The 25,278-nt window shown below is 38.2% G+C and overlaps 1 protein-coding gene across 1 annotated transcript in view; it reads left to right on the top strand.

Annotated features, from left to right (window-relative positions):
* LOC150086960 (KICSTOR complex protein SZT2-like) overlaps positions 1–25,278 on the top strand; it is a 1,378,951-nt gene that overhangs the window by 113,809 nt on the left and 1,239,864 nt on the right. Inside the window, exon 10 of the mRNA XM_090372336.1 lies at positions 15,443–15,585. Within this exon, the coding sequence (XP_090228462.1) occupies positions 15,443–15,585 (143 nt within the window). The remainder of the gene's footprint in view (positions 1–15,442; positions 15,586–25,278) is intronic.

Raw genomic sequence — 25,278 nt, 5'->3', positions numbered from 1 at the left:
TTGCTGAGTCTGCCTTTCTGTGTAAAATTTCTTCCAGTCATCCCTTACTACAACAAATTCGAATGAAGTTGGTGCAGCTTCTTGAAAACAAGCAAAGAATAATCTTCTGTTGGATACCTGGACATTCTGGAATCACAAAAAATGAACAAGTGGATTTTGCTGCCAAGAATGCTAGTCACATAACATCAGACAGCCAGATACCTTACACTGATTACAAACACATCATACAATGTACTGGTAGAAAAAAATGGCTATCCATTCAGCAGGAGAACAAAACCAGTAACTGTTCCACATTAAAAATGATCACAAGCAATGGCCTAAGAGGTAATAGGAAGAAAGAAGTCATACTCGCTATATTGCAAATTGGACATACCCACCTAACTCATAGTTACCTACTCACAAGGGATGACCTTCCACTATGCACTAACTGTCAAACTCAACTCACAGTAAAATACCTGACCATTGAAAGCCCATTATACTTGAGAGAATGACAAATAACTTTGTCTTCACATCTGTGTTCCTCTAATCAACTTACTTACAGAAGATCTTCAGAGTCCAACAAGATATTAATAATCTTTTTACTTTCCTGAAAATGATAAACAAATATCATCCCATCTACAGTATCTGTTTAATATACCACATCTGTACCAACAAAGACTGTAATAGGTGCATTATGGTCTTAGTAGCTCTTGCACCAATAAATCAAACAAATAACAACAACAACAACAACAACAGTACAGAAATTTTTGGCTTGCACCTCATACATCAGCCAGTTGTAAAGGAAATTTAAAACCTGCATAAAGAACTTTTTTTTTTTTTTTTTTTTTTTTTTTTTAAAAGCTCGAAACACAAGAGGTATTAAAACCAATAGTACTTAGTACTGTGCATGGGTTGAAGGTTGAGAAGGTGAAAGAAGATACGTGTTGACATTAGACTTGAATTTCTGTAGATTGTAATTTTCAGGAAATGCATATGAAGGAAGGTTGTTCCAGAAAACACAAGTTGAATGAACAAATGAGAAAGAAGAAAAGTTGGTTCTCTGAGTTTGAAGTACAGTAGAAGGACATTGACTAGTTGTGGTGCATGTTCAGACTGCTTTGGAAGAGAGAGTGGGAATTATAGAAGTCAATTCAGAACAGTGCTCGTGGAAGTATCTATAGAAAAGGCATGCAGCAGAAACAGAATGTCTATGAGACAGAGAGTTGAGAGACTCTGTTATATAGAGAGTCATTAATTAACCTAACTGTCCTCTATTTAATGGAATCTAGATGCCTGAGAAAGGTTTCGGGGGCACTGCCCCAGATGTGGGACCAATATTCTGTGGAAGGGCAGATTTATGATTTGTACAGAGTGAAGAGCTATGTGGAACAAAAGTAATGCTGAGAGCGAAAGAGAAAACCCAGTTTTTTTAGATGTAGAGCATTGTTCTTCACAGGACCTGTCGAATGGGCACACTGCCCGGTGAATTTAGCTGACTGCCCGGCTAAAATTTAAGCAATTCCCACAGTACTGTATGGTACTGCTCGCTGATCTCAATCAGTATTAATTCAAACATACTATGCGATCGAGATCAATGTGACAGGAGCATATAACAGTAAATTGTGCAATTAATTTTTGCTTTGGATCGCTTAATAAAGAACAGAAAATTTTATAATATTGCGACGTATTACACTTCCCCACCTGGCTGGCAAAATTTTCAGGGGAGAACACCGTAGAGGAAGCAATATCTGTAATGTGTTTATGCCAAGAGAGATTAGAAGTCAGGATAACCACCAAGAGATGGATTATCTTGCCTAAAAATTGGAATGTCATCAAAGATAAGCATAGGAGCAAAAGAATACATTATGAGAGAAATAAGACAGGACTGAGTTTTAGAAGGTTTGAAATCGACTAAGTTATGTTTGCCACACTGGAGAATTACCTAGAGATCAGCATTTAAGGAATTAATAGTGGATCTTCGAGAAGTTGAAGCTGTTTGTGCAGGGAAAGATTTCTCAAATTGGTAGGTGGAATGTAATGTGTTATCATCAGCAAAACTATGGATAGAATTTCTAGTCAATGGAAGAAGTTCATTAATACACAAGAGGAAAGGAGTGAGAAAACAACTGAACCTTGGGGAACACCGGCATCAGTGACGAAGTTAGAAAAATTACTCAATTACAAAAAACCGTTGGCAAACCATAAGATGTAAGCTTATTTAGACCATGATATGCCAGACCTGATCAAAAGCCTTTGAAATATCAAGAGCAACTGCCCGAGTTTCACCAGACTTTTCCATTGAATTTGTCCATAGATGGGTCACATAAGCCAAAATATCACCAGTGGATGACAATTAGGAACTAAAAGTTGAAGGGCAGGTATATGCATGTTTGTTACATAAATTAAAATTTTAAATATGAGATATTTTTCTTTAATTTGTGTATTTTGCTTTATAGGATTAGATAGGACTTTAAACATTGACGAAATCCATACTGGCGATCATTGATCAGATGGAAGGTTTCTAGATATTTTAAGAGTTGGCTTTTAATTGATTTTTTTCATTACTTTAGAATGAGTAGAAGTAATTGCAATGGGATGATAATTAGAAGGGAGGGATTTGTCACTCTTTTTAAGAACTGGCTGGATAACAGAAAATTTCCAAGTAGAAGGAAACACACCTTTGGAAAAAGAATATGAAAAAATGCGACATAGAACAGGATTTAGTTCAGGAATGCAGGTTTCGAGAACAAGTGGAGAAATACCATCAGGACCTGGAGCTTTCTCGGCATCAAAATTCTTCTGACATCCTTTTGATGGAAGACCGCAGAAGGCATTGGATGCAGTGTAATGCGAATGGTGGGAGGTGGTTTACCAAGATCATCAATGCATCAGTTCGAACAAAAAGATGCCAGCAGGTCAGCTTTAACTTTGGCTGAAGTGGCCTAGAACAATCGAGTTTTGACCGAGGTGGGAAGAGCAATGGGCAAAAGTTGTGACCAACAGGTTTGGAAAGAGACTAGAATACTGAACTACCATTTGGACAAGAAGAAGTTTTATATTCTTAGCCTGTTTGAAAGCTAATTTGGACTAACTAATAATTGCTTTAGAATTGTTTTGAGTTTTGGTGTAGGCAGAAAATGAAACTGAAGATTTGGAAAGAAGTCAGTTATAATATGCAACATTCTTCTCTTGAACAGACTTAGCATATTTATTGGAAAACCAAGATTTAGATAAATGATGAAATTTTAAGGTGGAGTGTGGAATAAAGGATTTCATCCATACAAGAATAATTTCACTGATGTAATCTGAACAAACATTGACACAAGAAGATTTGAAATAATAATCTGACCAAGGAAAAGAAGAAAATAAACCTAGCAGATCATTCCATTTTGAATTCTTGTAATGCCAAACAGCATGAGGTTGAGAATGGCCGAGAGAGAGAAAGGCTCCATCACCAAGTTGTGATCTGAGGTGCTTTAAGAGGACTGCTCATCTGAACCATTTAGTTGAAAGGATTGGCTGTACATGAGAAACAAGTTGAGAGGATTGGCTGTGTCTTTAGGATTGTCTGGTATTCTGGTAGGTAAATGAACAATCTAAATGGTGCAAGGTTATTAATAATTGCAAAAGCTTCAACATCTCAACCAACTGGATCCATGTGACTAGAAAATGAAAGCCAGCTGGAGTTGTGAACATTAAAATCACCAAGGAAAATTACCTTACTGTTAGGAAAGTTGGAGTTGTTATTATTTGGTTTTTAGGAGCATTAGCAAAAATGATGAAATTTTAAGGTGGAGCGTGGAATAAAGGATTTCATCCATACAAGAATAATTTCACTGATGTAATCTGAGCAAACATTGACACAAGAAGATTTGAAACAACTAAGGCCATATTGCTCCGGGGATATGCGGTGGTCATTCCTTGACCTTTCCGCATCTTCCGTATTTTGGTGGTCACGGGCTCGAACTCTGGTCTAATCAAGAAGCGTGTGCTACGCACTGCTGCTCCTGCCCACCTGGCTACGGAGGCATGCCAAAAGTTGGAGTGCAGAAAGTCAGGTTTCAAAGGGAAGTCAAAGAGTTCCAAGTGATTAGTGGAGGTGGAAGAACCATAGAGGCAAGAGATGAATTTGACAGGATATGTGGTAAAGAGATTTTAAGCTAGAGAAGATGAAAAAGATGTGATTCCAAATTACTGTCTTTGACAGGGAATATCAGAATGGACATATGCACAAGTACCACCGCTGAAGCAAAAGAAATCATAGAATATACAATTTGGACAACTGAGATGAGCAATAGTTGAATTAACTGATAAGTGGAAACCTGTCAGAAAAAAGTACATGGGTTTTGGCAGACTGCAAGTGGAAATGGACATCATTGAGATTAGAACCGAGACCACATATATTTGTGAAATGAACAAGGATATGTTTGGGACGTTTATATCTTTTTACAGATAAGTTTGGTCTATTAGTTTGAAAATTCATCATGTATGTAGAGGTAAGAAAATGTGGCGAGGACATGTATGAAGTAATGATATTTTTGGATATGGTGTATTCGTGGTAAGGATATACCAGCTCCTCGACATAATGTGGTCTCGTAATGCTCTGTACATACACCCCAATCCGTCTCCCTCCAGTCATTATCTGGCAGAGTAGAGGCAGCAAGATTACACTAACTGATTCAGAAGCCTCTTAGAGAGTTTCCAATAGGTTTGGTCCAGTGGACTCTCTAGTGGCTAGCCTGCTAATACCATTTTAGAACTGTACCCTCGAAATGTAAGGAAGATTGGATCTTGTGATGATATCCATCATAACCTCAAAAGACATCAATTATGCTGCAAGATGGAAGAGATTGGGGGGTTTCCAGAGCTTTGCTCTGGAGTATAAACACGGGTTTCGCCACTTCAAGCGTCCAATAAGCAAAGTGGTGGTATTTCACTAGTTGATGAGAGTCGTTTACCACCTAGTGTTGCCTATTAGCACAGAGGGGGCAGCATTCCTCTGTGTGAGCACCACACCTTGACCCCAGTTTACATTGGTTTGCACCTGGGTGGTCATCTCCCATATGCTAGGTGCCGTATTTCAGGATTGCACATGGGGGTTATATTAACAGGGTTACTAACAGTCCCACTAGCGTGAATGTGCAAGCACAGGATTAGGCTGTCACAGACCAACCAGATTTTGCCTAAATTAGATCCATTTGCTTAAGTGTCACCCAAATATCAGTTCCATCAGTGTTTTAGACTTCCAGGTACGGAGTCTAAAACACTGTTAGAGAATTTCTGCGACAGCCTCAAGGACTGAACGAAACCAAGCTTGGCAGCCTACCCCCTCTTGTGATGTAGCATTCCACACCATCTCTGAAAGTTACAGCTTTAACCTGAAAGCCCCCAAAAATTATAGCAGTAGAGAAATATTTGAAAAAGAGAGGCTACTTTGAAACCCTCAAGGTTCTTGTAATCTATCTGATCGATCATTGAAGTCCTCAAGATTTTCCTCCTATTCAAACACAAATAGAAGCAGTAAGAGGACTATCATCTCACCCCTCTAGATATATTCCTCCCTCTTTCCCCTATTAGATTTCGTGATACTTCTCACTACTTTTTTCCTAACCTTCCTTTTACCTCCCAAGAATCCTAGTGCCTGCATCAGCAGCAGTGGGAATCCCTCTGTAGTTTGCAGATTCACTTCAGTAGCAAAAAAATCAACATGTGTTCATGCTGAATACAAGCTCTTACATCCCCATCTAGTGTGATGTTCTTGGACAGGTCATGTAGCATGTATTCTTTTAGTGGCTTCAGCCCAGTAATGTATTTTTGGATGGTACTCCCAGCCTTGCAATTTTTCTTGTCAGTGCAGGCCAAGCTGTGAAAAATTCCAATCCCATTAGCTTTGCAGTCTCTGTAGGGGCTGAATTGATTGACAAGGCTCTTATTATATACTTCCTCTTATCATATCTGGGCAAATTTTCATGTACTTTCAAAATTTAACCCTTAATTTTAACCCTCAGAGCCCTTGAAGTTGCAATCCATCTTGTGGAACAACAGCTTATTCCAGCAAATTACTCAAGTTCTTAGAACCACAAATTTCTCTAGTTATATACAGCAGACATGTAGTTTTAAAATGTCCTCATCCCTCTTGATGTCTTCAGCCTCATCTTCATGCTTGTCTAACATCACAGCTTCATCTTATGGTGATATCTTATAGATTCTCTTGCAGGTCATGATGATGCCTTAATGTAGGTGCTAGTTTAGAGAGTCCATATTTGGAAGCGTCAGCTTCTATGGCCATAATGCACCTCCCAAGGTTTTTGCAGTACTTTGATCCAAGCCCAAGGCGGGATTCGATCCCGCGACCTTTGGGTTGCCAGGCAGGTACTTTACCCACCCAGCTAGCCCGGTTGGCCTATTTGGAAGTAAAGCAATGCACTAGTTTTCTTATTCCTACTACAGAACTTTTCTGTATTAGAATGAGGAGTATTGTCAAGTATCAATATTGCTTTCATCTCTTCTGGGGGGGGGGGTCTTCAAGATCCTCTCCTGTTTTCTCTCTTGGAAATGTGGTGAAACAAGTGAGTGATGATGGTCTGCATGAACCACTAGGAGATTGGTAAGAGGCCTTCTTGATTTTCCAGCGTTCCTTCCCTCTAGTTCCCCTTTCTCTGCCAGATGGTGTTACTTCCTTGATGGCAAATTATTTGCCATCAAGGAAGTGAGCTCCAAAACATGACATTTTATGCTTGCCATAGGGAAAATTCTGATTTCTTAAATATAAGAAGCATTAACATTGGGAGCACGTACACTTTGTCTGATGTAACATTGGCAAACTTCATATTTTTTATAGGTTCTTCTTCAAGTTCTCTGCCCATAGGCAGGTTCAGGGCTCCATTGACTCCATTCTTCTCTATCTTGTGCTTTCCTGTTAATTCCTGCATAATTTCCTCTTCCCATCCAATCCATTATTCCAATTCTCCTTCTCCCAACAGCTCTCTTCCCACATATCTTCCCCACTATCACCTTCCTCAGCATGCTTTCTCTTTTCAAAACATGTCCTATAAAGTTCTTTTGTCTTCTTAGTTCTTTTACTAGCATTCTCTATTCTACTTTCCTCAAAACTTCTTCATTACTCACTCTGTCTACCCATTTCACCCTTTCCTTTCTCCTCCACACCCACATCTTGAAAGCTTCTAGCCTACATCTTGATCTCCTCTCTTCCTAGTGATGAACATCAGATTTCATAGCAAATTGTTTGTTTTTTTGTGCATTACTTTCTATCACACTTCTTTATAGGTATCACCGGGTCCTGGATCCCACTCCTGAGCACATTATTATTATTAGCCATCTGGTGTAAGGAAGCCTGAGGCTTATGCTGCACCAGCCAAAAAAAAAATTCCTGCATTACCCTGAGAGAAAGAAATAGTCAGAAGTAGAAAGGAATTGCCAAGAAAGCAAGAAAGAGAAGAATGATGATATCCAGCTCAGAACCGTGGGTTTGCCAAGCCCATACTCACCAGATGTGAGCCCCTGCATTTATTGCTTGTTGGTTAGTGGGTGTCCCATTTGGGTTCGTGGTGGTTGGGGGTAGGGGAGTAAACATTGAATCAAAATAAGTAACTCATGAATCCTGATAATGTAAACTTTTTTTTTGGGACCTCAAAATGGTCCCCTACCAGATAACAATTACATTGTGAATGATGCTATCAGAGCAGCAAAAAGACCCAGAACAGAGGAAATATCAGGTTTCCTGATAATCCACTCCACTAGCAAAAAGCCTCTAGCAAAGATGTCACCCTTCTATATGCAGAATGGGTTATAAGCATTTAGAACTGCTTCTTCAGGCCACCTCTATTGGGGGAATACCAATTACAGTTATCCCACATAAAACACTAAATTCATATCGTGGCATATCTCTATCTTAGGGAAGTATTGGAGGAGGAAATCTGAACTTACTGGGTACCTGCACTGCCCAGTAAGGCCATACATACCAAATCCACAAACGGCATGTTGTGGTGCCTTTGGGTGTGCTTGATGTGATGCGAAGGACCATGAAATTGCAATGTTCAGCTACAAAACCTGTATAACACCAACTGCCAAGGAGAGCACCCTGTGTACTCATGAGCATGCCAACAGTGGAAGGAGGAAAAAGAAATAGACTCACAGCACAGTGAAACATATCCTATCAGGAGGCAAGGAAAACTGAAGCCAATAAATACTAATAAGCCAACATATGCTGAGAAAGATGCAGGATAGTCCTCCATTGGGATACAAACTGAAATGGCTATTCCACCAAGAGAGTCATTCACTCCCATTGCATGCTATTTATTGAGCTCTCCTAAACTTACCAAAAAACAGTCAGCTGCCACTCCAATATTAGTACCTCCTAGTGCTCACCACTACCAAAAAAAAAAAAAGTGGGAAAGAAAAGCCACAAAAAACCCGGAGGAGCAGCTGATGTCAAGGTCAAGGGGGGCCACCGTATGACTTGGTCCTTGAACTCTTTGCAGAAGAGGAAGAAATGAACATGAGCCAGCATCCTGTCTTTCCAAAGAATGGCAAATCCAGAACTGAGCAAACAAAGCCCTCAACCCTTTGGAAGCCATCAGACAGACCCAGCATATTTTAATAATGACACCATTCAGATTCTTACAATTGTATTGTTGTGGATTCTGTTGAAATAGTGATGACATCAAGGCCCTCCTGTGTAAGCATCAGCCAACCTGGTTTTTGCTTATTGGAGATATATTTAAAGGCAAATGAGGACCCATACTTGTGTAACTGTTCAATTATTCACTCTTTGCAATAGGAGAACCTGCCACCCATCAAGGATACCAGAGTGGAAGATCAATCACATTCACTGGAATGCCTTCAATTATCTAGCAAAATTTAATTCCAGCAAGGAGCTAATTAAAATGATGCAGTTAAGGAGATCATAGGAAGTATTGTCTAAGCAGCCGCAATTGCAATTCTGAGACATTGACCTGTTTCTACGATTTATGAAACCATGGTGGGATGCAGAATGCACAGCAGCAAGGAAGACTTAAAACTAGATGTGGGGGATATTTCATCATTATCCCATTACAGATAATCTAATAGTTTTCAACATGCAAGTGCCAAAGCATATTATGTTAGATGTCAGAGTCGGAAGAAATCTTGGATCTTTCATATCTTTGATCACCAAATGGCATCATCTAAGTTTTCCCAGACAAACTTAGGCGATGGAGGGGAAATGATGGAAAGTCTGGAAAATGAAAATCTAGGGGAGATAGTTGCTAAAGTGTCTGCCAAAGCATCATATCCAGAAACTCACAGGCAGATGACCCTCCTGTGAGTTTCTGGCTTTCAAACAAAAAGCTGAAAAGCAGCATTTGGATTTATCTTTCAAATAAATGTGAGAACTAAACCAACCTTTCACAGAATGGGAAATGAAAGCAGCAATATCTCTATCCGAGGCAAGTGCCATCAGCCCATATGACATCCATTGTGAGATGATTAAACACCTTTCATCTGGATCTGTGGATCAGCTGCTTTGTCTGTACAACAGAATCTTCCCAAAGATCAGTTTCTGGACTTCTGGCATAAGAAAATTGTACCTGCCTCCCCCAAGCCAGGAAAGGATCCAAAAGTTGTGAACAATTATTGCTCAACTGTTCTGACAAGCTGCTTTTGCTGCAAGGTCCTGGAAAGGATAGTCAGTGCCTGCCTCATGTGGTATTTAGAAACAAATGATCTCCTTTCCAGAATACAGAGTGGCTTCTGAAGGAGCAGATCAATACTCAGCCATTTAATAAGACTGGAAACGTCTATTTGAAATGCATTTCATCAAATGAGAGCACCTGGTGTTGATTTTCTTTGATATGGAAAAAGCGTATTGCATGGTTTGGAGATTTGGAATTTTAAAAGGATCTATAATTTTGGTATTTGGGATCATTTAGTTGCTAGCCCTTTTTATTAAAAAATGTTTTGTTGAACCACTCATTCCAAGTTTGTGTGGTGTCTGTTCTCTCTCTCTCTCTCTCTCTCTCTCTCTCTCCCTCCCTCTCTCTCTCTCTCTCTCTCTCTCTCTCTCTCTCTCTCTCTCTCTCTCTTTTGCCAAGAGGGGGAGTTTCTCAAGGTTCAGTTCTAAGTATTACTGAACAACTTCCTCCAAACAGTGAAAAGTGTCCTCTTTGTTGATGATTTTATCTTCTCTTAGCCTTGTAATATGAGGGTCATTGAAAGGCAATTGCAACAAGCCATCAACTATCTCATCTCCTGGGTAGCGGCTAATGGCTTCAAGTTTTTCATCTCAGAAGGCCATCTGCGTGTATGCTTTTGTCACAAATGGAACTTTCACTTCGAACTAGAACTAAAGCTCAGACAAAACATCATTCCAAGCACCTGAAACAAAATTCTTGGGGCTTGTATTCGATAGTAAGTTGACATTCCTACCACATGTCCATCAACTGCTGACAAATGCACTTATGTGCCATCTCATTCAATAATTCGAGAGCAGACCCGTGCATTTTACTTTGTCCCTATTGTGCAGTTATCCGATCTAAATTAGATTGTGTGTCCTAAGTGTATGCTTCTACTAGAAACAGCATACTCCGAAGGCTAGACCCAGTTTATCATCTAGCCACACTCATTGCTATTGGAACATTTAGAACATCCTCTGCCAAGAGTTTATTTGTTGAAGCAACTGAACTACCTCTATCGCTTCAGCTAAAGCAGTTGTCACTAAAATATACTTTGAAATGCTTGCCAGACCACCCTGCTTAGACATTCATTTTTGAGCCATGATGGGAAAATTTCTATAAATGCCCATCAGGCTGCCAACCATTCCTTTGGTATTCGTTTCCAAAAGCTGCTCAGAGTGCCTTAACATCATAGTAGACAATGTTTGCCTCATTACCAAGGCAGCCCCTTCCATCCTCCATGTAACTTGTCCATTAATAATGGGAGAAAGGCCAGCACTTCATCTGTCTACCTACAACTCTGTGCTGTCCATTGATCTACTTACTCTGATTTCCTGCTTGTCTTTCATTGATGGCTTGAAATCAGAATCATTTGTGAGATCCGCTGCAGTCTTCCCAAATAGCACGGTATCTGAGAAGATTCCCCAGGAGTGCAGTATGTACACTGCAGAGTTTAATGTTATAGAGCTAGCCTTGGACCACATTAAAACAAATCATTACCAGAGGTCTATGTTTTACACAGATTTTTTGAGTGCATTACAAGCTTTATCATTGATATGATATAATCCTCACCCAGTTCTGTCCAGGGTTTACCAGAAATTATATTCTCCTTATGAATACACATTTGATATCCACTTCTGCTGGACCCAAGCCGCATTGGCATCAGGTGTAATGATCTCGCAGATGCTGTAGCCAGATCAGCACAATCCCAAAGGAAATCACAGCCTTCTGATCCCCTATCCTAAGAGGGAAATAATAAGAAATATGTTACCATAAGAAATATGAAATACAGTAGACAAATGTATAGGATCAGAAGGTGAACTCGTCGTCAACAATAATGGAAGATGCCTGATAGACTTCTGCATTTTTAATAAACTTAAAATTACAAATACTTTTTTCAGACACAAGAATATCCATAAATTCACATGGGAAGCAAGAAACACAAGGTCTAATAGATTATATTATCATTAATGAAAATTTAAATGACAAAATTAGAGACACTAGAGTATTCAGAGGCAGTGAAATTGACAGTGATCACTACCTAGTATCTTAATAAAAAGAAGAAAATACCAACAAAAACTACTAAGAAATTAAAAATACATTTGTTGGAAGACGAAAGCACTAAATTCCTGTATGAAAGTCGATTGAAAGATAAACTCAAATCAGATGAAAGTGATAATGTTGAGGAAATCTGGTCAAACATGAAAAAATCAATTCTGGGAGCTGCTGAAGAAAGTCTTGGATATAAACCTATAAAAAATAAAAACTGGCTAAGAACTTGGAATGAAGAATTGAAACAAACAATCAATGAGAAAAAAAAAGAAAGACCTATAAACTGTTCCTACAAACTAAAGACCTACATCTACAGATAAAATATCAAAAGCTTCGAGCAGAAGTCAGAAAACTAACCAGAAGAATCCGACGAGATGACTGGGATAAATTTGTTAAATCTTTAGAACGTGATGTCATGGGCCCACAGAGAAGAGGTTTTAAAATTTTTAAGAAATTACAACTAGACACAAATGATCAAATAAAAACCAACTCCATCTCCCAAGCAGAATGGAAGCAACAATATTCCAAACTATGGTATAACCCAGGCACTAGGGAATTGGAAGATGAATCTGTGATAACCAAAGATGACGAAAATACAACAATGGAAGAACTAGAGTTAATATTACAAAAATCAAAAAACTGAAAAAGCCCAGGCATAGACCATTTGAATGTAGAACTGTTAAAATATGGGGGCACCTTACTAAAAAATGCACTACTAAAATTATTTAACATCATATGGCATAAGCAACAGATACCCAAAGATTGGGAAACAGGAATAGTAATCAATTTACACAAAAAAGGCTCCAGAAATAAACCTAACAACTACAGAGGGATAACACTGCTATCAACTGCTGCAAAGCTATACTCTAATATACTAAAGAATAAACTTAATAAATACAGTGAACAATTCTTAGAAGAAGAACAATGTGGGTTCAGAAAAGGGAGAAGCACAATAGATGCCATTTTTTCACTACAGCAAATTTTGGAGAAAAGAAGAGAATTCAATCTACCAACATTTCTGCTCTTTATTGATTATGAAAAAGCATATGACAATGTAAACCGGGAAAAACTTTGGCAGATTCTACGTGAAGAAAATATTCCAACCCAACTCCGGAAAGCGATCCAAAGCCTATATAAAAACTCAAGTCTGTATAAAATATTCTAATGGCCAACTATCAGACCCAATTAACACCAATAAAGGAGTGAAACAAGGATGTGGACTATCACCAAATTTATTTAATATCTACATCAATAAAATTCTTAAAGAATGGAAACAAACAATTAACAATGGAATACAGTCGAACAACAGGAATAAAATCCAAACTATATTATATGCTGATGATCAAGTTATAATGGCAAAATCCAAAGATGAACTACAGATAGCAGCAAATGAACTTAATAAAATAAGTAAAAAGTACGAGATGAAAATCTCCACCTCAAAACAAAATCAATGGGATTATGTGGAAAAAACATACAAAGAGTCCAAATTGTTATTGATGATAAAATAATAGAACAAATATCTGACTTCACCTATTTGGGAAATTTAATATCAAATGAAGGGAAAGACATCCACGTTAAACTACAAAAATATAATAAAATGAATGGAATGATTAAATGCCACTTCGGAAAACAAATGACAACTGAAACAAAATTACGACTGCACAACATCACTTCAAAACCAGCCCTCTTCTACAGCTGCGAGACTTGGGTCATAAATAAGAAAGATGCACACAAACTAGAAGCAGCACAAATGAAATTTTTAAGACCATTATTAGGCTTTACAAGACTAGACCACCAAAGAAATATAGATATCCACGAGAAATTAAAAGTAGATAACATAGTAAATGACATAAAACGGTATCAGGAAAAATGGATCAGCCACGTAGAAAGAATGAACCCAGACCGGATCCCAAAATTAGCCTTTAACTACAAACCTACAGGCAAGAGAGATGTTGGTTGACCAAGACAACGATGACGAGATCAAGACCACCTCCAAGAGCTACAACGGAACAGGTCTTAAAAGACCTAAGCCGGACCAAGTTCATGATGATGTTACCCTCTCAATGGCAACAATAATGCATAGACAGGTCACAAACAAGTTGTATCAAATAAAGAATGTAATCCAAACACGGCAGTCTAGTCTGCACAGTAACTGTAGAAAGCAAGTTGTTCTTGCTCACCTCCATACAGGACAGTCATTTTACGCATCCTTTTCTGCCAAGGGTGGATGACTCTCTTGTGAGTGTGAGGACTGCAGTACCATTTTAATGATTAGACATATTTGAAATGAATTTCCATGTTTCAGACATGAATGACATATATCTTTTATCACTTTTAGCCATCTGACTGAACCCTGTGCATTCACTCAGATACTATCTTGACGATGACCATGTATTGTCTGTTTTTAACTATTTAAAATTTTAATTCTGTTTAGTTTTGTTTAGTTCTATTTACAATGTACTCTCTTATTACACATGCTTTTAATAGTTATTTATATATCATTTGTATATCTTTTTTGACAATTTTCTACTCTTATATACAGTAGCTTTAATTCTTTTCTTGACATAGTGACCAATTTTTATGGGTCATTGTAATATTTTATCACCATTTTATTTTTACCATTCTTATAACTGTTTTTTCTTCATTTACCATTGTTTGTGCATTATAGCCTACGTTGCTGATGTGTCAATAAACTCCGACCCAAACCATGTACACATGAAGTTTTGTTTAGGCTACACTTAAACAAAAACAGTTTTCACTGTTTTATGTGTTTCTTGTCAATTATAGATTGGTACTGGTATCTAGCCTGGTCTGTTAATTACATAATTCACAACACAGTTTGGGATCACAGCCTTGACATCTCTCGGTTTGAACTACTTTTGGTATCTTTTCCATTGGAACATCATCCAAGAAGATGATATACTTTATAATCTTTGCCTCCTGGATGTTGTTTATCAGTTTGTATATTAATTATACCATTTGGGCCCCTGCCATCAGACTTTCAAACTAATATATATATATATATATATATATTTTTTTTTTTTTTTCACCCTCTTTGCCATTTTTTTCTCATGCCATTTGTGTGTTTTATTGTAATTTTTTTTTAATATGTTTCAATCATAGCCCCCCCCCCCCCCCCCCAAGACACTTAATTCATCTCATGGTGTGATCTCAGAATGGGACACTTCTGAAAGTGTCCAAGAAAGAAATTTGTTCTGTGTCACTACATGCTTAAATATAAGGCAATTATAATTTATTTGTTTTAAATGTTTTTTTTTTTTTATGAAAATTAAAACCTATAATACTTTAATACATTGTGTGGGTTGAAGGTTGAGAAGATAAAAGAAGATACTTCTTGACGTTAGACTACTTGAATTTTTGTAGATTGTAATTTTCAGGAAATACATGTGATGAAAGATTGTTCCAGAAAGCTGAAGTTGAAGGGATAAATGAGGAAGAAGAAAAGTTGGTTCTGTGGATTTTGAAGTTGGACTGTAAATGTATGCTGATTGGTTGTGGCACATGTTCAGACTGTTTTGCAGAAATAGAACATCTATGATATAGAGATTGGAGAGAATTTGTAAGACAGGGGTAATTAATGCTGATAATTCTTACACGTGTGCATTTGTTAGAAAATAAACTCTGAGTACTAATAGAAATGATATTTCTTGTAAATTCAGGTAGTTACTTTTTATTTTATTAATTGCAAATCATAATTTGACTGAAAATTTTTCTTTTAGTAATTTGGACTTTTACATGGTATATAATCAACCAGAAGTACGCAAGAAACAAATGGAAGGAACCCTTCCAACAAATTTGACAAGTATAGTATCTTGTAGGCTTCGAGAAGGATACACAATTAAAAATATTTCATTTAATAAAGGTAAGTTTCTGTCAGATTTACAGATTTTTTCCCCCTAGCATTTCATGTATTTTAAAAAATTGGTTAAACTGCTATGTTCTGGTGACATTTTATTAGAAATGAAAAATGGTAAGTATTCAGAACAGCTTTGGGTCACCTCTATTGGAGAAATTCCAATCACGATAACCCCACCATAAGGCACTTAATTCTTCTCATGCTGTGATCTAAGAATGGGACTTTCTAGAAGTGTCCAAGGATGAAATCTGTTCTGAACTAAAGCTACAAAGAGCAGATGTTAAACAAATATTTGTGCATCGGAATTAGAATCTGGTACCTACTATCCTTACTTTAAAGTCATCCTTACTTTTAACCAGTGTCTTCTAATTCCATTACAGCTTGTACCTGCACTGTCCAGTGAAGTTGTATGTTCTGAATCTCTTCATGTTTTTTAAGTGCATAAATACAGACACTCACAATTGACTTGTTGTGGTGCCCTTAATTATGAGATGTTCAGTTCTAAAACTTGGATGCATCAACTGCTAATAACTGAGTATACAAAGAAAACACCTTGTGTATAGTCACAAAGATGCCAGTGTGATGGAAAGAGGAAATGGATGTGCAGAGACTTAAGGCAGAGCTGAACATATCTTATCAAGAGACAAGGAAAACAATTGAGCAAATAAATAGCAGGGAGCCTCCATATGCTAAGAAAATTGCAGGGAAGCATTTCATTTGCACATGAGTATATGCGCATGAGTTCTCAAAATCCTACCCAAAAAAAGACAGTCAGCTGCCACTCCATAGCAATTCCTGATATTACTACACCACTAAAGGCAAAAAACCCGAAACTTAAAAACATGGAACACAAAAACGAATAAATGGATGGTAAAGGCAAGGAGGTACTAGATTACTCAATAGTCTCGGAATTCTTTGCAGAGGAAGAAATGGGCACAGGCCAATATCCTATCTCCCCAACGAAGGAAAAATCCAAGACTGAGAAAGCAAAGCCCCTCTGCCATTCAGAAATCTGTAGATGGATCCAGCAAATGAAATAATGTCCACATTCCAATTCTTACAGTGGAATCACTGTGAATTCCATCAAAATAGTGATGATATCAAGGACCTCTTCTGTAAGCATGAGGCAGCTTATCTCTGCAGGAGACATATTTAAAGCCAACTGAGACTTGGTCATGCATAATTATGCAGGTTGTCCAGAAGGACGGAATCGGAAAAGGACTTGCCAATTGAGCAGTTGTCATCCTTGGTTGACCATCCCCCTTCCAACTTACACCACTTATCGCTAACATAGAGACGGTAGCAATTTACATTACAGTAGGTTTACTCCTTAGTATTTTCTCTAGTTTCCACCTGGGAACAAGAACAACATCCTCAGGCTGACCTTGATGATCTCATTAAGTTATTGCTTTCCCCTTTTCTGTTGCAAGGATATTTTACTAGACATAATTATAAAAGGTCAAATTATCAAGTATATGCTCATAAGCAAATATCACCTCACCCTTCTGAATGGGCTGTAATACCTTGTCCCACATACCCACCTGTACATTTACTGCCATTGATCTCTGTATATGCTACCCTTCTCTCCTTTTTGTGGATGTACATGGGCAATTGTTGAAAATTGTTATGGTAGTCATCACTTTCCACTTCCCCATGATAATCACGGGGACCATGTTATCTGTCGAGGATATCATGGTGGAAGATTGATTGGAGTGGAGTGCTTTTATATGTTTGGCAACATCTCATATCACAGAGTCAGCCAGGAGCCAATTAGTGATGTAATAAAGTACATCACAGAAAATATTGTACAAGCTGCAGCAATTGCAACATAGAAAACAGCTACTCAGTTTCCCCCACTTCCAAAACCATGTGGAATGCAGAATGCATAATAGCAAGACAGGCACAAAACAAGGTGTGGGGATATTCCTTCCACAGATAATCTCATAGCACTTTAAACAAGTGCATGGCTTAGCATGTTATCATGGCTTAGCACATCATATCCAAAGAAGTTAGAGCCAAGGGAATCTTGGATTTGCTTCACTTCTGTGATCCAGTCATTTAACTTCAAGTTTGTCTTTGACAGTCTAAATTGAAGGGTCATTGCAAATGTCATTGATCCTGGCAATTGCTGACCAATTTAGTTGCTAACACTCTGGGGGGGGGGGGAACATTTGCTTAATTATCTGCTGAAATATTGTTTCTGACCCTAAATTAGAAACATGACAAACAGTTATTGAATCTGCTTTTTTATAGGTCTTGAGGACTTGGATTTCATTGGTCTTTCACTGAACAAGAACTTAAATTGGTACCGTTCTTATCTCATGCTAGCATTGTCAGGCCAGACAATATCTATTGCCGACCGGGCTAGCTGGGTGAGTAAAGTGCCTGCCTGGCACTTTACTGGCAGCTTAGCGAACAAAAGGTGACACATGCTCGGAAAATAATGACCAAAAAAGATGGCAACTTTCTACCAACTAGTCCATTATTTTGATGTTCAGCACTCTGAATCTTCTGTTAAAACAGATTCAGATTTGTAAACTGCAAGATTCGCCTTACATCTCGAATCCCATTTGCTGCTTTAAGTGCCAGAAGTTCAGTCATGCACAGACTGCATGCTGAGGCAATGCTGTGTCCTATTTGTGGTTCCAAGGAAAGTGTGCAGCTTCCTCTCCAATTGCCCAAACTGTAAAGGAAGCCATCCTGCATTTTCTAAAGTGTGTGTGACCTTTAGAAAACGGAAAAAAAATCCAGAAATATAAAGTGGAGCATAATGTCACATATCCTGAAGCAAGAAAGCAAGTGCTGTTAACCATGCCTAGCCAATTATACACATCGGTCACCAGAAGTAGCCACTCTACTTGTCTCCATAGAACCAAGCCGTTCTTTTTCCACCTGGGCCAAAACTGCACTGATATCCAAAAAGAAACTTACAGTCAATGAGACCAGCAATATGCCGATCGGTATCCCAACTGGTGCTATCTTAACATTGCCCAAAACAGCAAAATCAGCAATTGTTGAAGACCAGGAAAAGGTGAAACCATGCAATAGCAAAATGGAAATTGATGTTCAACCAGTGGAAGATGAATCAGTATTAGAATTACATGCTAATGATACCAGAGAAACAGGATGCCCAACCTTTTCCAGGAATGAAAAATTAAAAAAAAAGCAGACTGAAGCCTTCTTAGAAAAAACAGTTAGATCAATCTTCCTCAATCAAATCCAAACAATGAATAAATTCCTACAATGGAACTGTAGAGGATTATGCAGTAATTTTGATGACCTGACTTATTCAAACAAATGCAGTAGGTGTATGCTTACAGGAAACATTTCTATCACCAAAAGTCTCTCTCAGATTCAAAAATTACACCATGTTTAGGTGAGACAGATTCTGAGGTCTTGCTCCTGCAGGGGTAGCTGTTCTTGTAAAATCTACTATACCGTCAAGACATCTCCAATTACAAACCTCCTTAGAAGTTGTAGCAGTTCGGATGGCAATGGGAATATCATTAACCCTTGCACCCATTTATATCTCACCGAATTATCCTTGCTCCCAGACTGAACTTGACAATCTAATTGTACAATTTCCACCTCCTGTCTATTTGTTCGGTGATTTCAACGGCCACCATTCATTGTTGAGATCTTCCACCATGGATAGGAGAGGCCAATTAATTGAAATATTCCTGGATAACCATAACCTGATTCTGCTAAATTCTAACTCTCCAACTCATGTTCAACTACCTACGGGTACTACCTCAGCCATAGACTTATCCATCTGTTCAGCATCTTTTTTTGCAAGCATGGAATGGTTAGTGCTGAATGATCCATTCCACAGTGACCATTTTCCTATTATCAGTTCAATTCAAACACAGGTCGTGTCATGTCCTAAAGGCTATACTCCTTGGAACTTTCATAAAGCAGACTGGGAAAACTAATCCACTTGTGTCCTACTCAACGCTCAATATGTTCAACAGCAACATATTGTCAATCGCATTATCTGCATGTATTATCTGCAGCAGAAATTTCCATCCAAAAATCGGACCAGTTCAAGCGTGTACACAAAAATCAGTGGTGGAATGCAGATTGCTGCAAAGCGAAATTAGAAAAAACTGTGCTTGGAACCAGTTCCACAATTGCCCAACTACTGCCAATCTAATTTTTTACAAAAACTCAGAACTAAAGCAAGGCAAATTAGGAAAAAAGCAAAACATGACTTCTGGATTAACTTCACATCAACTATTAACAAAAATACTGACATTCGAATTATATGGAAAAAAAATACAAGCTCTCAATGGGAAATTTCTACCGCTGCAATCTCCAATAATACAATGGAATGGGCAGGACCTATTCTCTAGAAATGATATTGCAAATGCTTTAGCAGAATCTTTTTATAAAATTTCTGCCTCCTCTTCTTATGACCTCCTTTCAATGCATTAAAACTGATGAATAACATTATAAATTTAATTTTTCAACTAAACCCTCACTTCCATATAACCAGCCCTTTATTATAGATGAGCTCAGAGAATCCTTGAGCAAATCTTCAAATAGTGCAGCAGGACCAGACGGAATTCACTACAGTATGCTGAAGCATCTATGTGAAGCCAGTCTATATATATTATTACTCTTTTATAACTGGATCTTCTCAGAAAGTATATATCCTCTCTCACGGTGTCATTCATATATTTGTGCTATTCCAAAACCAGGTAAAGATCCTTTTCTAGTTGAGAATTACAGACCAATATCGTTGACAAGCTGTTTTGGACAAAATCTTTGAAAGGAGGTGTATAAGAGGCTCACCTGGGTTCTAGACTCCCAAAACCTTATTTCTGATCACCAATATGGCTTCTGTAAAAACAGATCTATCCTAGATTTACTACCCAAAATTGAATCCAATATACATAATGCTTTTGTCATGAGGCAACATCTAGTGATGGTGAACCTAGATATTCAGAAAGCATTTGATACCACTTGGCATCACGGTATTATTAAAGATATACATCTGTTGGGGTTGAGAGGCGACCTTCCTCAAACCATCCAGAACCTTTTAAAGTTACACACCTTTCAAGTCCGATATCAAAACATGCTATCAGCATTTCACATTCAAGAAGAGGGTGACGCCAAAAATCTCTCCTCTTCATAACACATTGGAAGAACTTCCAAAAACCATCCAAATATACAGTAGAATGTTGGTTATCCGGAAGTCAATTATCTGGAACGTCAGTTATTCGGAATAATTTGAAAGGCTGATTTTTTTTTTTTTTTTTTTTTTTTTTAATATTATTATTAACAGTAGTATATTAAAACTGATGAAAAATATACTTAACGTTTATAATGTTGATGAGACTGGCTTATTATGGAAAGCATTACCGAAAACACCCTAGCCACTAAAAGAGAAATGCCTGCACCAAGTTTTAAGATGAGAAAAGAGAGAGTTCCAATTGCTATGTGTGCAAATGCCACTGGGACCACAGATTGTCCATGCTCGTTATACTGATCACATTTGCAAATTGATTTTACTATAATAAGTGAAAGATCGAGTTTACTACCTGTTTATAACATATTGTAGAAACAAAAAAACCCAATAAACTGAAAACTGCAAATTGTTTTTATTGTTTTATGGTTGTGACCTCTGGAATTCTATGTGACCTTCAGAAATGTGCTGTAGAAAAATATCAGAGACTACTGGGTTTTCTCGGAAACCATGAGTAGCTCCAAATTTAGCTCCAAATTCAGTAAGAATAATATTGGCCCAAAACTGTGTGATTTAATATTTTTCTCATTTTTTACTGTAAAATGTGAACAAAAAGAAAACACACAGTTTAAACATTGCAACAAAAAACGGAAATTATTAATAGAATTAGAAAAGGTAAAAATTTAGGAAATCTCTCCAAAGAGTTTAATGTGGAGACTTCAACAATTTACTATCAAGAAAAATTCTAATGCTATAACAGAATTTGTATTGACAGTGGACAGTGAAGGAGGATCTAGCAGGAAAAAGACTGTCGAAACCTAAAAATGCCACTTTAGAGAGTGCACTCACTTTATTTTCTTGTTTTCTTTAGAGTGAAGTTTAGGCAATGTTGTGTGAAAAGCATTGGATTTTAATCGAAAATTAATAGGTAATAGGCAAGCACAGGTTGGTTGTAAAACTTTAAACCGAGACACGGTATACGTGAACTAGATAGATATTCAAGGCGAGAAACTTTCTGCTGACAAATCGGCAGTTGTGTCCTTTGAAAAGTAAGTTTGCTTCAGTTAAGCAAATTATGAGAAAGAAAACGTTTATAATGTTGACGAGATTGGCTTATTATGGAAAGCATTACCGAGAAAAACCCTAGCCACTAAAAGAGAAATGCCTGCACCAAGTTTTAAGATGAGAAAAGAGCGAGTTACAATTGTTATGTGTGCAAATGCCACTGGGATGCACAGATTGTCCGCGCTTATCGGTAAGTCAGAAAAACCGAGAGCACTTAAAAATCTTTCTAAATGCTATAACAGAAATTTCTGTTTTGTATAAAAATGCCTGGATGGATGTTTCTGTTTTCCGAGATTGGTTTATATATTTTTTTTATTTAATTAATCTTATTTAATTTAATCATAAGGTAAGATTTAATTAAATTTATTTAATCATACCAGAAAAATTATGCGGAAAATTTTCCGGTTCGATTATCCAGAAAATTTGGCTATCCAGAAGAGGTCTGACATCAATTATTCCGGATAACTCCGGATAATTATTCCGGATTCTACTGTAAATGTATGCAGATGACCTCACCATATCCTGCCAGTCACAAAGTATGAATACTGTTGTCCACCGCTACTCACTTTTGAAAATTATGGTCACTTCATTCCAATCCTGAGCTAAAGATCAATAACATTTCAATTCCTCTTGTTCACACTGTCTGTGTTCTTGGCCTGGTACTGGATAGGAAACTGAACTTTCAAGCACATGCGGCCTGTCTTCAAACTGTCTTTATAGAGCTCTCATCAGGTCTTGCTTGGACTATGGCTCGCCAGTGTATGACTCTGCAAGGAAAAGTACTTTAGAGCGATTGAACATGATCCAGCACATTGCTGCTCTGAGAGTTTCTCTAGGGGCTTTCAGAACCTCCCCAGTTCAGATTCTTTACATTAAAGCCCATGAACCTCCCTTGCATCTCCAAGGGAAAACACTTTTGATGTATTCTGCAAAAATCCACAGTTTTCCCCTCTCACCCTAGTTGGAAATATCTGTACAATACTGAATGGGAGTCATTTTACAATCGTAGATCAAATGAAACCCAACCTATTGCATTTAGACTTAAAAAACTGACTTGAACATAGAAATTGGCAATATATATATCAGGACATGACACTGCCTGATCCACCTTGAACAAATATTCCTGCAATTTACGATGACTATTTCCAACAGTGGGGAAAGAACACTTTGCCTTTCTCCAATATCACATGGTCACATGAAACTCACAAGCCTGTAAGATCTATACAGATGGATCAAAAGGCACCTCCGTAGCCAGGTGGGCAGGATTAGCAGTGCATAGCACACGCTTCTTGATTAGACTGGGCTTCGAGCCCGTGACCACCAAATACGGAGGTTGCGGAAAGGTCAGGGAATAACCACCACACATCCCCGGAGCAATATGGCCTTAGTTGCTAATGCTCCTAAAAACCAAATAACAAACAGATGGATCAAAAACCGAGACCCAAGTAGGTGCTGCGGCAATCTTCCCATCATTCACCACTTCTGTCTCATTACCTGTAGAATGCAGTATGTTCACTGCAGAGCTTTATGCTATAAACTTAGCTCTGGATCACATTAATGAACTTCTAATTTTGTCTGCTTTAATATACACTGACTCACTTAGTGCTGTCTCTGCTATAAGTAGTAATATCAACTCCTCTCACCCTGTAATAAAACAAATCCATTCAAAATTATGTGATTGTAATGAGTTGACTCAAACTGTGACATTCTGCTGGATTACTGGGCATGCTGGGATAGCAGGAAATGAAAGAGCAGATCTTGCAGCCAAACAACCAGACACTACTATATTTCAGACTTTTCAAATTCCATATGCCAATTATAAACATATCTGTGAAGCATGTTACAGTAGGTGGTCACTAATTTGGAGAGGTTATCCAGGAAATAAACTATACAAAATAAAACCAGAACCAAAGCTATGGCTCTCCAGCTTTTGGAAATGTAGACGAGAAGAAACCAGGTGGGAAGGAGCAGTATGCGTATCACATGCTTCTTGATTAGACCGGGGTTCGAGCCCATCACCACTAAATAGGGAAGATGTGGAAAGGTCAGGGAATGACCACCGCATATCCCCGAGCAATATGGCCTTAGTTGCTAATGCTCCTAAAAACGAAAACAACAACAACGAGAAGAACAGTTTTAGGAAGACTAAGAATTGGGCATACTTGCATCACTCACCTGTATCTATTAATGAATGACAGTGCTCCCCAATGCACATCATGTCATGTACAACTGACTGTTCATCATTTAATAGTGGAATGTCTCCACTTTCAACATACCCGCTCAAACACCTTTACATCATTTACTGATGCACAGTCATCACTAATGTTAATGCAGATTCTTGGAGATGACCCTAATAAGAAAGAACTGTTTACTTTCCTAAATCATATAGGAATTTACCATAAAATATAGTTATTAAAATAAAGTTAGTATTTCATATCCACCATTAGAAAGACACAATATGGCCATAGCAGCTAATGTGTCGTCAAACTCAACAACAACAAGTATATCAATCCACCTTCTGAATTACTGCTCCTTCAATGATTATATCCATTTCTGTGGCATACTTGTTCTTAATTACTTTTGTTTAGCCCTAGTCATCTTTCGTCCGAAATCCTTACTATAACTGATTTAAGATTTTCCTCTGATTCTTTGGGATCGTGGCTTATGATCACAATGTCATCTGCAAATCGTAAATGGTTTAGGTACTCTCCATTCACATTGACTCCTTTCTGTGACAGTCCAATCTTCTGAAAGCTTCAAGGGCAACTTTGGAGATATTGTGTATTAAACAACTTCGGAGATATTGTGTCTCCTTGCTGAACTCCTTTCTTAATTTTAAATTTACTGCCTTTGTCTAGTCTGATAAAAGAAGGTAGCATTTTCATATATTTTTTTTTTTTTTCAAAATCATAATGTATGGGATGTCTGTGCCTTGTCTTTCCCCCTCGACGTGGGCACCTGTACGTGGTGAGGGGACCTCCCAGTGACGCTGCTGGACTTCCAGACTAGCATCACTGGGATCCAACGCCCACAGCCTAGGTTCCGGGCTTACATCAATGGAATCCGGCGTGTTTGCCGTGCGCTGCGACCCGTGGAAATTCGGAAAGGGGGATCCTGGTGGTTGAGGGGCCCAGCTTCAATACACCACTTTGGCCCCTGCTTCGACAAGACGGGTGGTCCTGGAAGGCCCGGCTAGGATCAATCGGCTAGTAGGCTCGCCTGCGAGGGTCAACCGTGTCAATGCCACGCCCCTACCCTCATGGTCCGAGGGACAGGATTCAGGCTGGCGGCGGTGCGGGTATAGTGTCTGGGTAGCCCTGGCGTCCCACTCCCGAGCGCATTTATTGCATGCCGGGTAGTGGGCGTCCCTTTGGGCTCCGTGGTGGGTGGGGAGCCCGGGCACTGAACAATTTAAATAACTTCATGAATCCTGATAAACGTATTCC

Source organism: Mastigoproctus giganteus, chromosome 4, assembly GCF_048544385.1.
Source record: "Mastigoproctus giganteus isolate SK-2022 chromosome 4, ASM4854438v1, whole genome shotgun sequence".
Classification (NCBI taxonomy): Eukaryota; Metazoa; Arthropoda; class Arachnida; order Uropygi; family Thelyphonidae; genus Mastigoproctus; species Mastigoproctus giganteus.
Note: the sequence above shows the minus strand (reverse complement) of the source record. Positions and strands in the feature narration are given on the sequence as shown.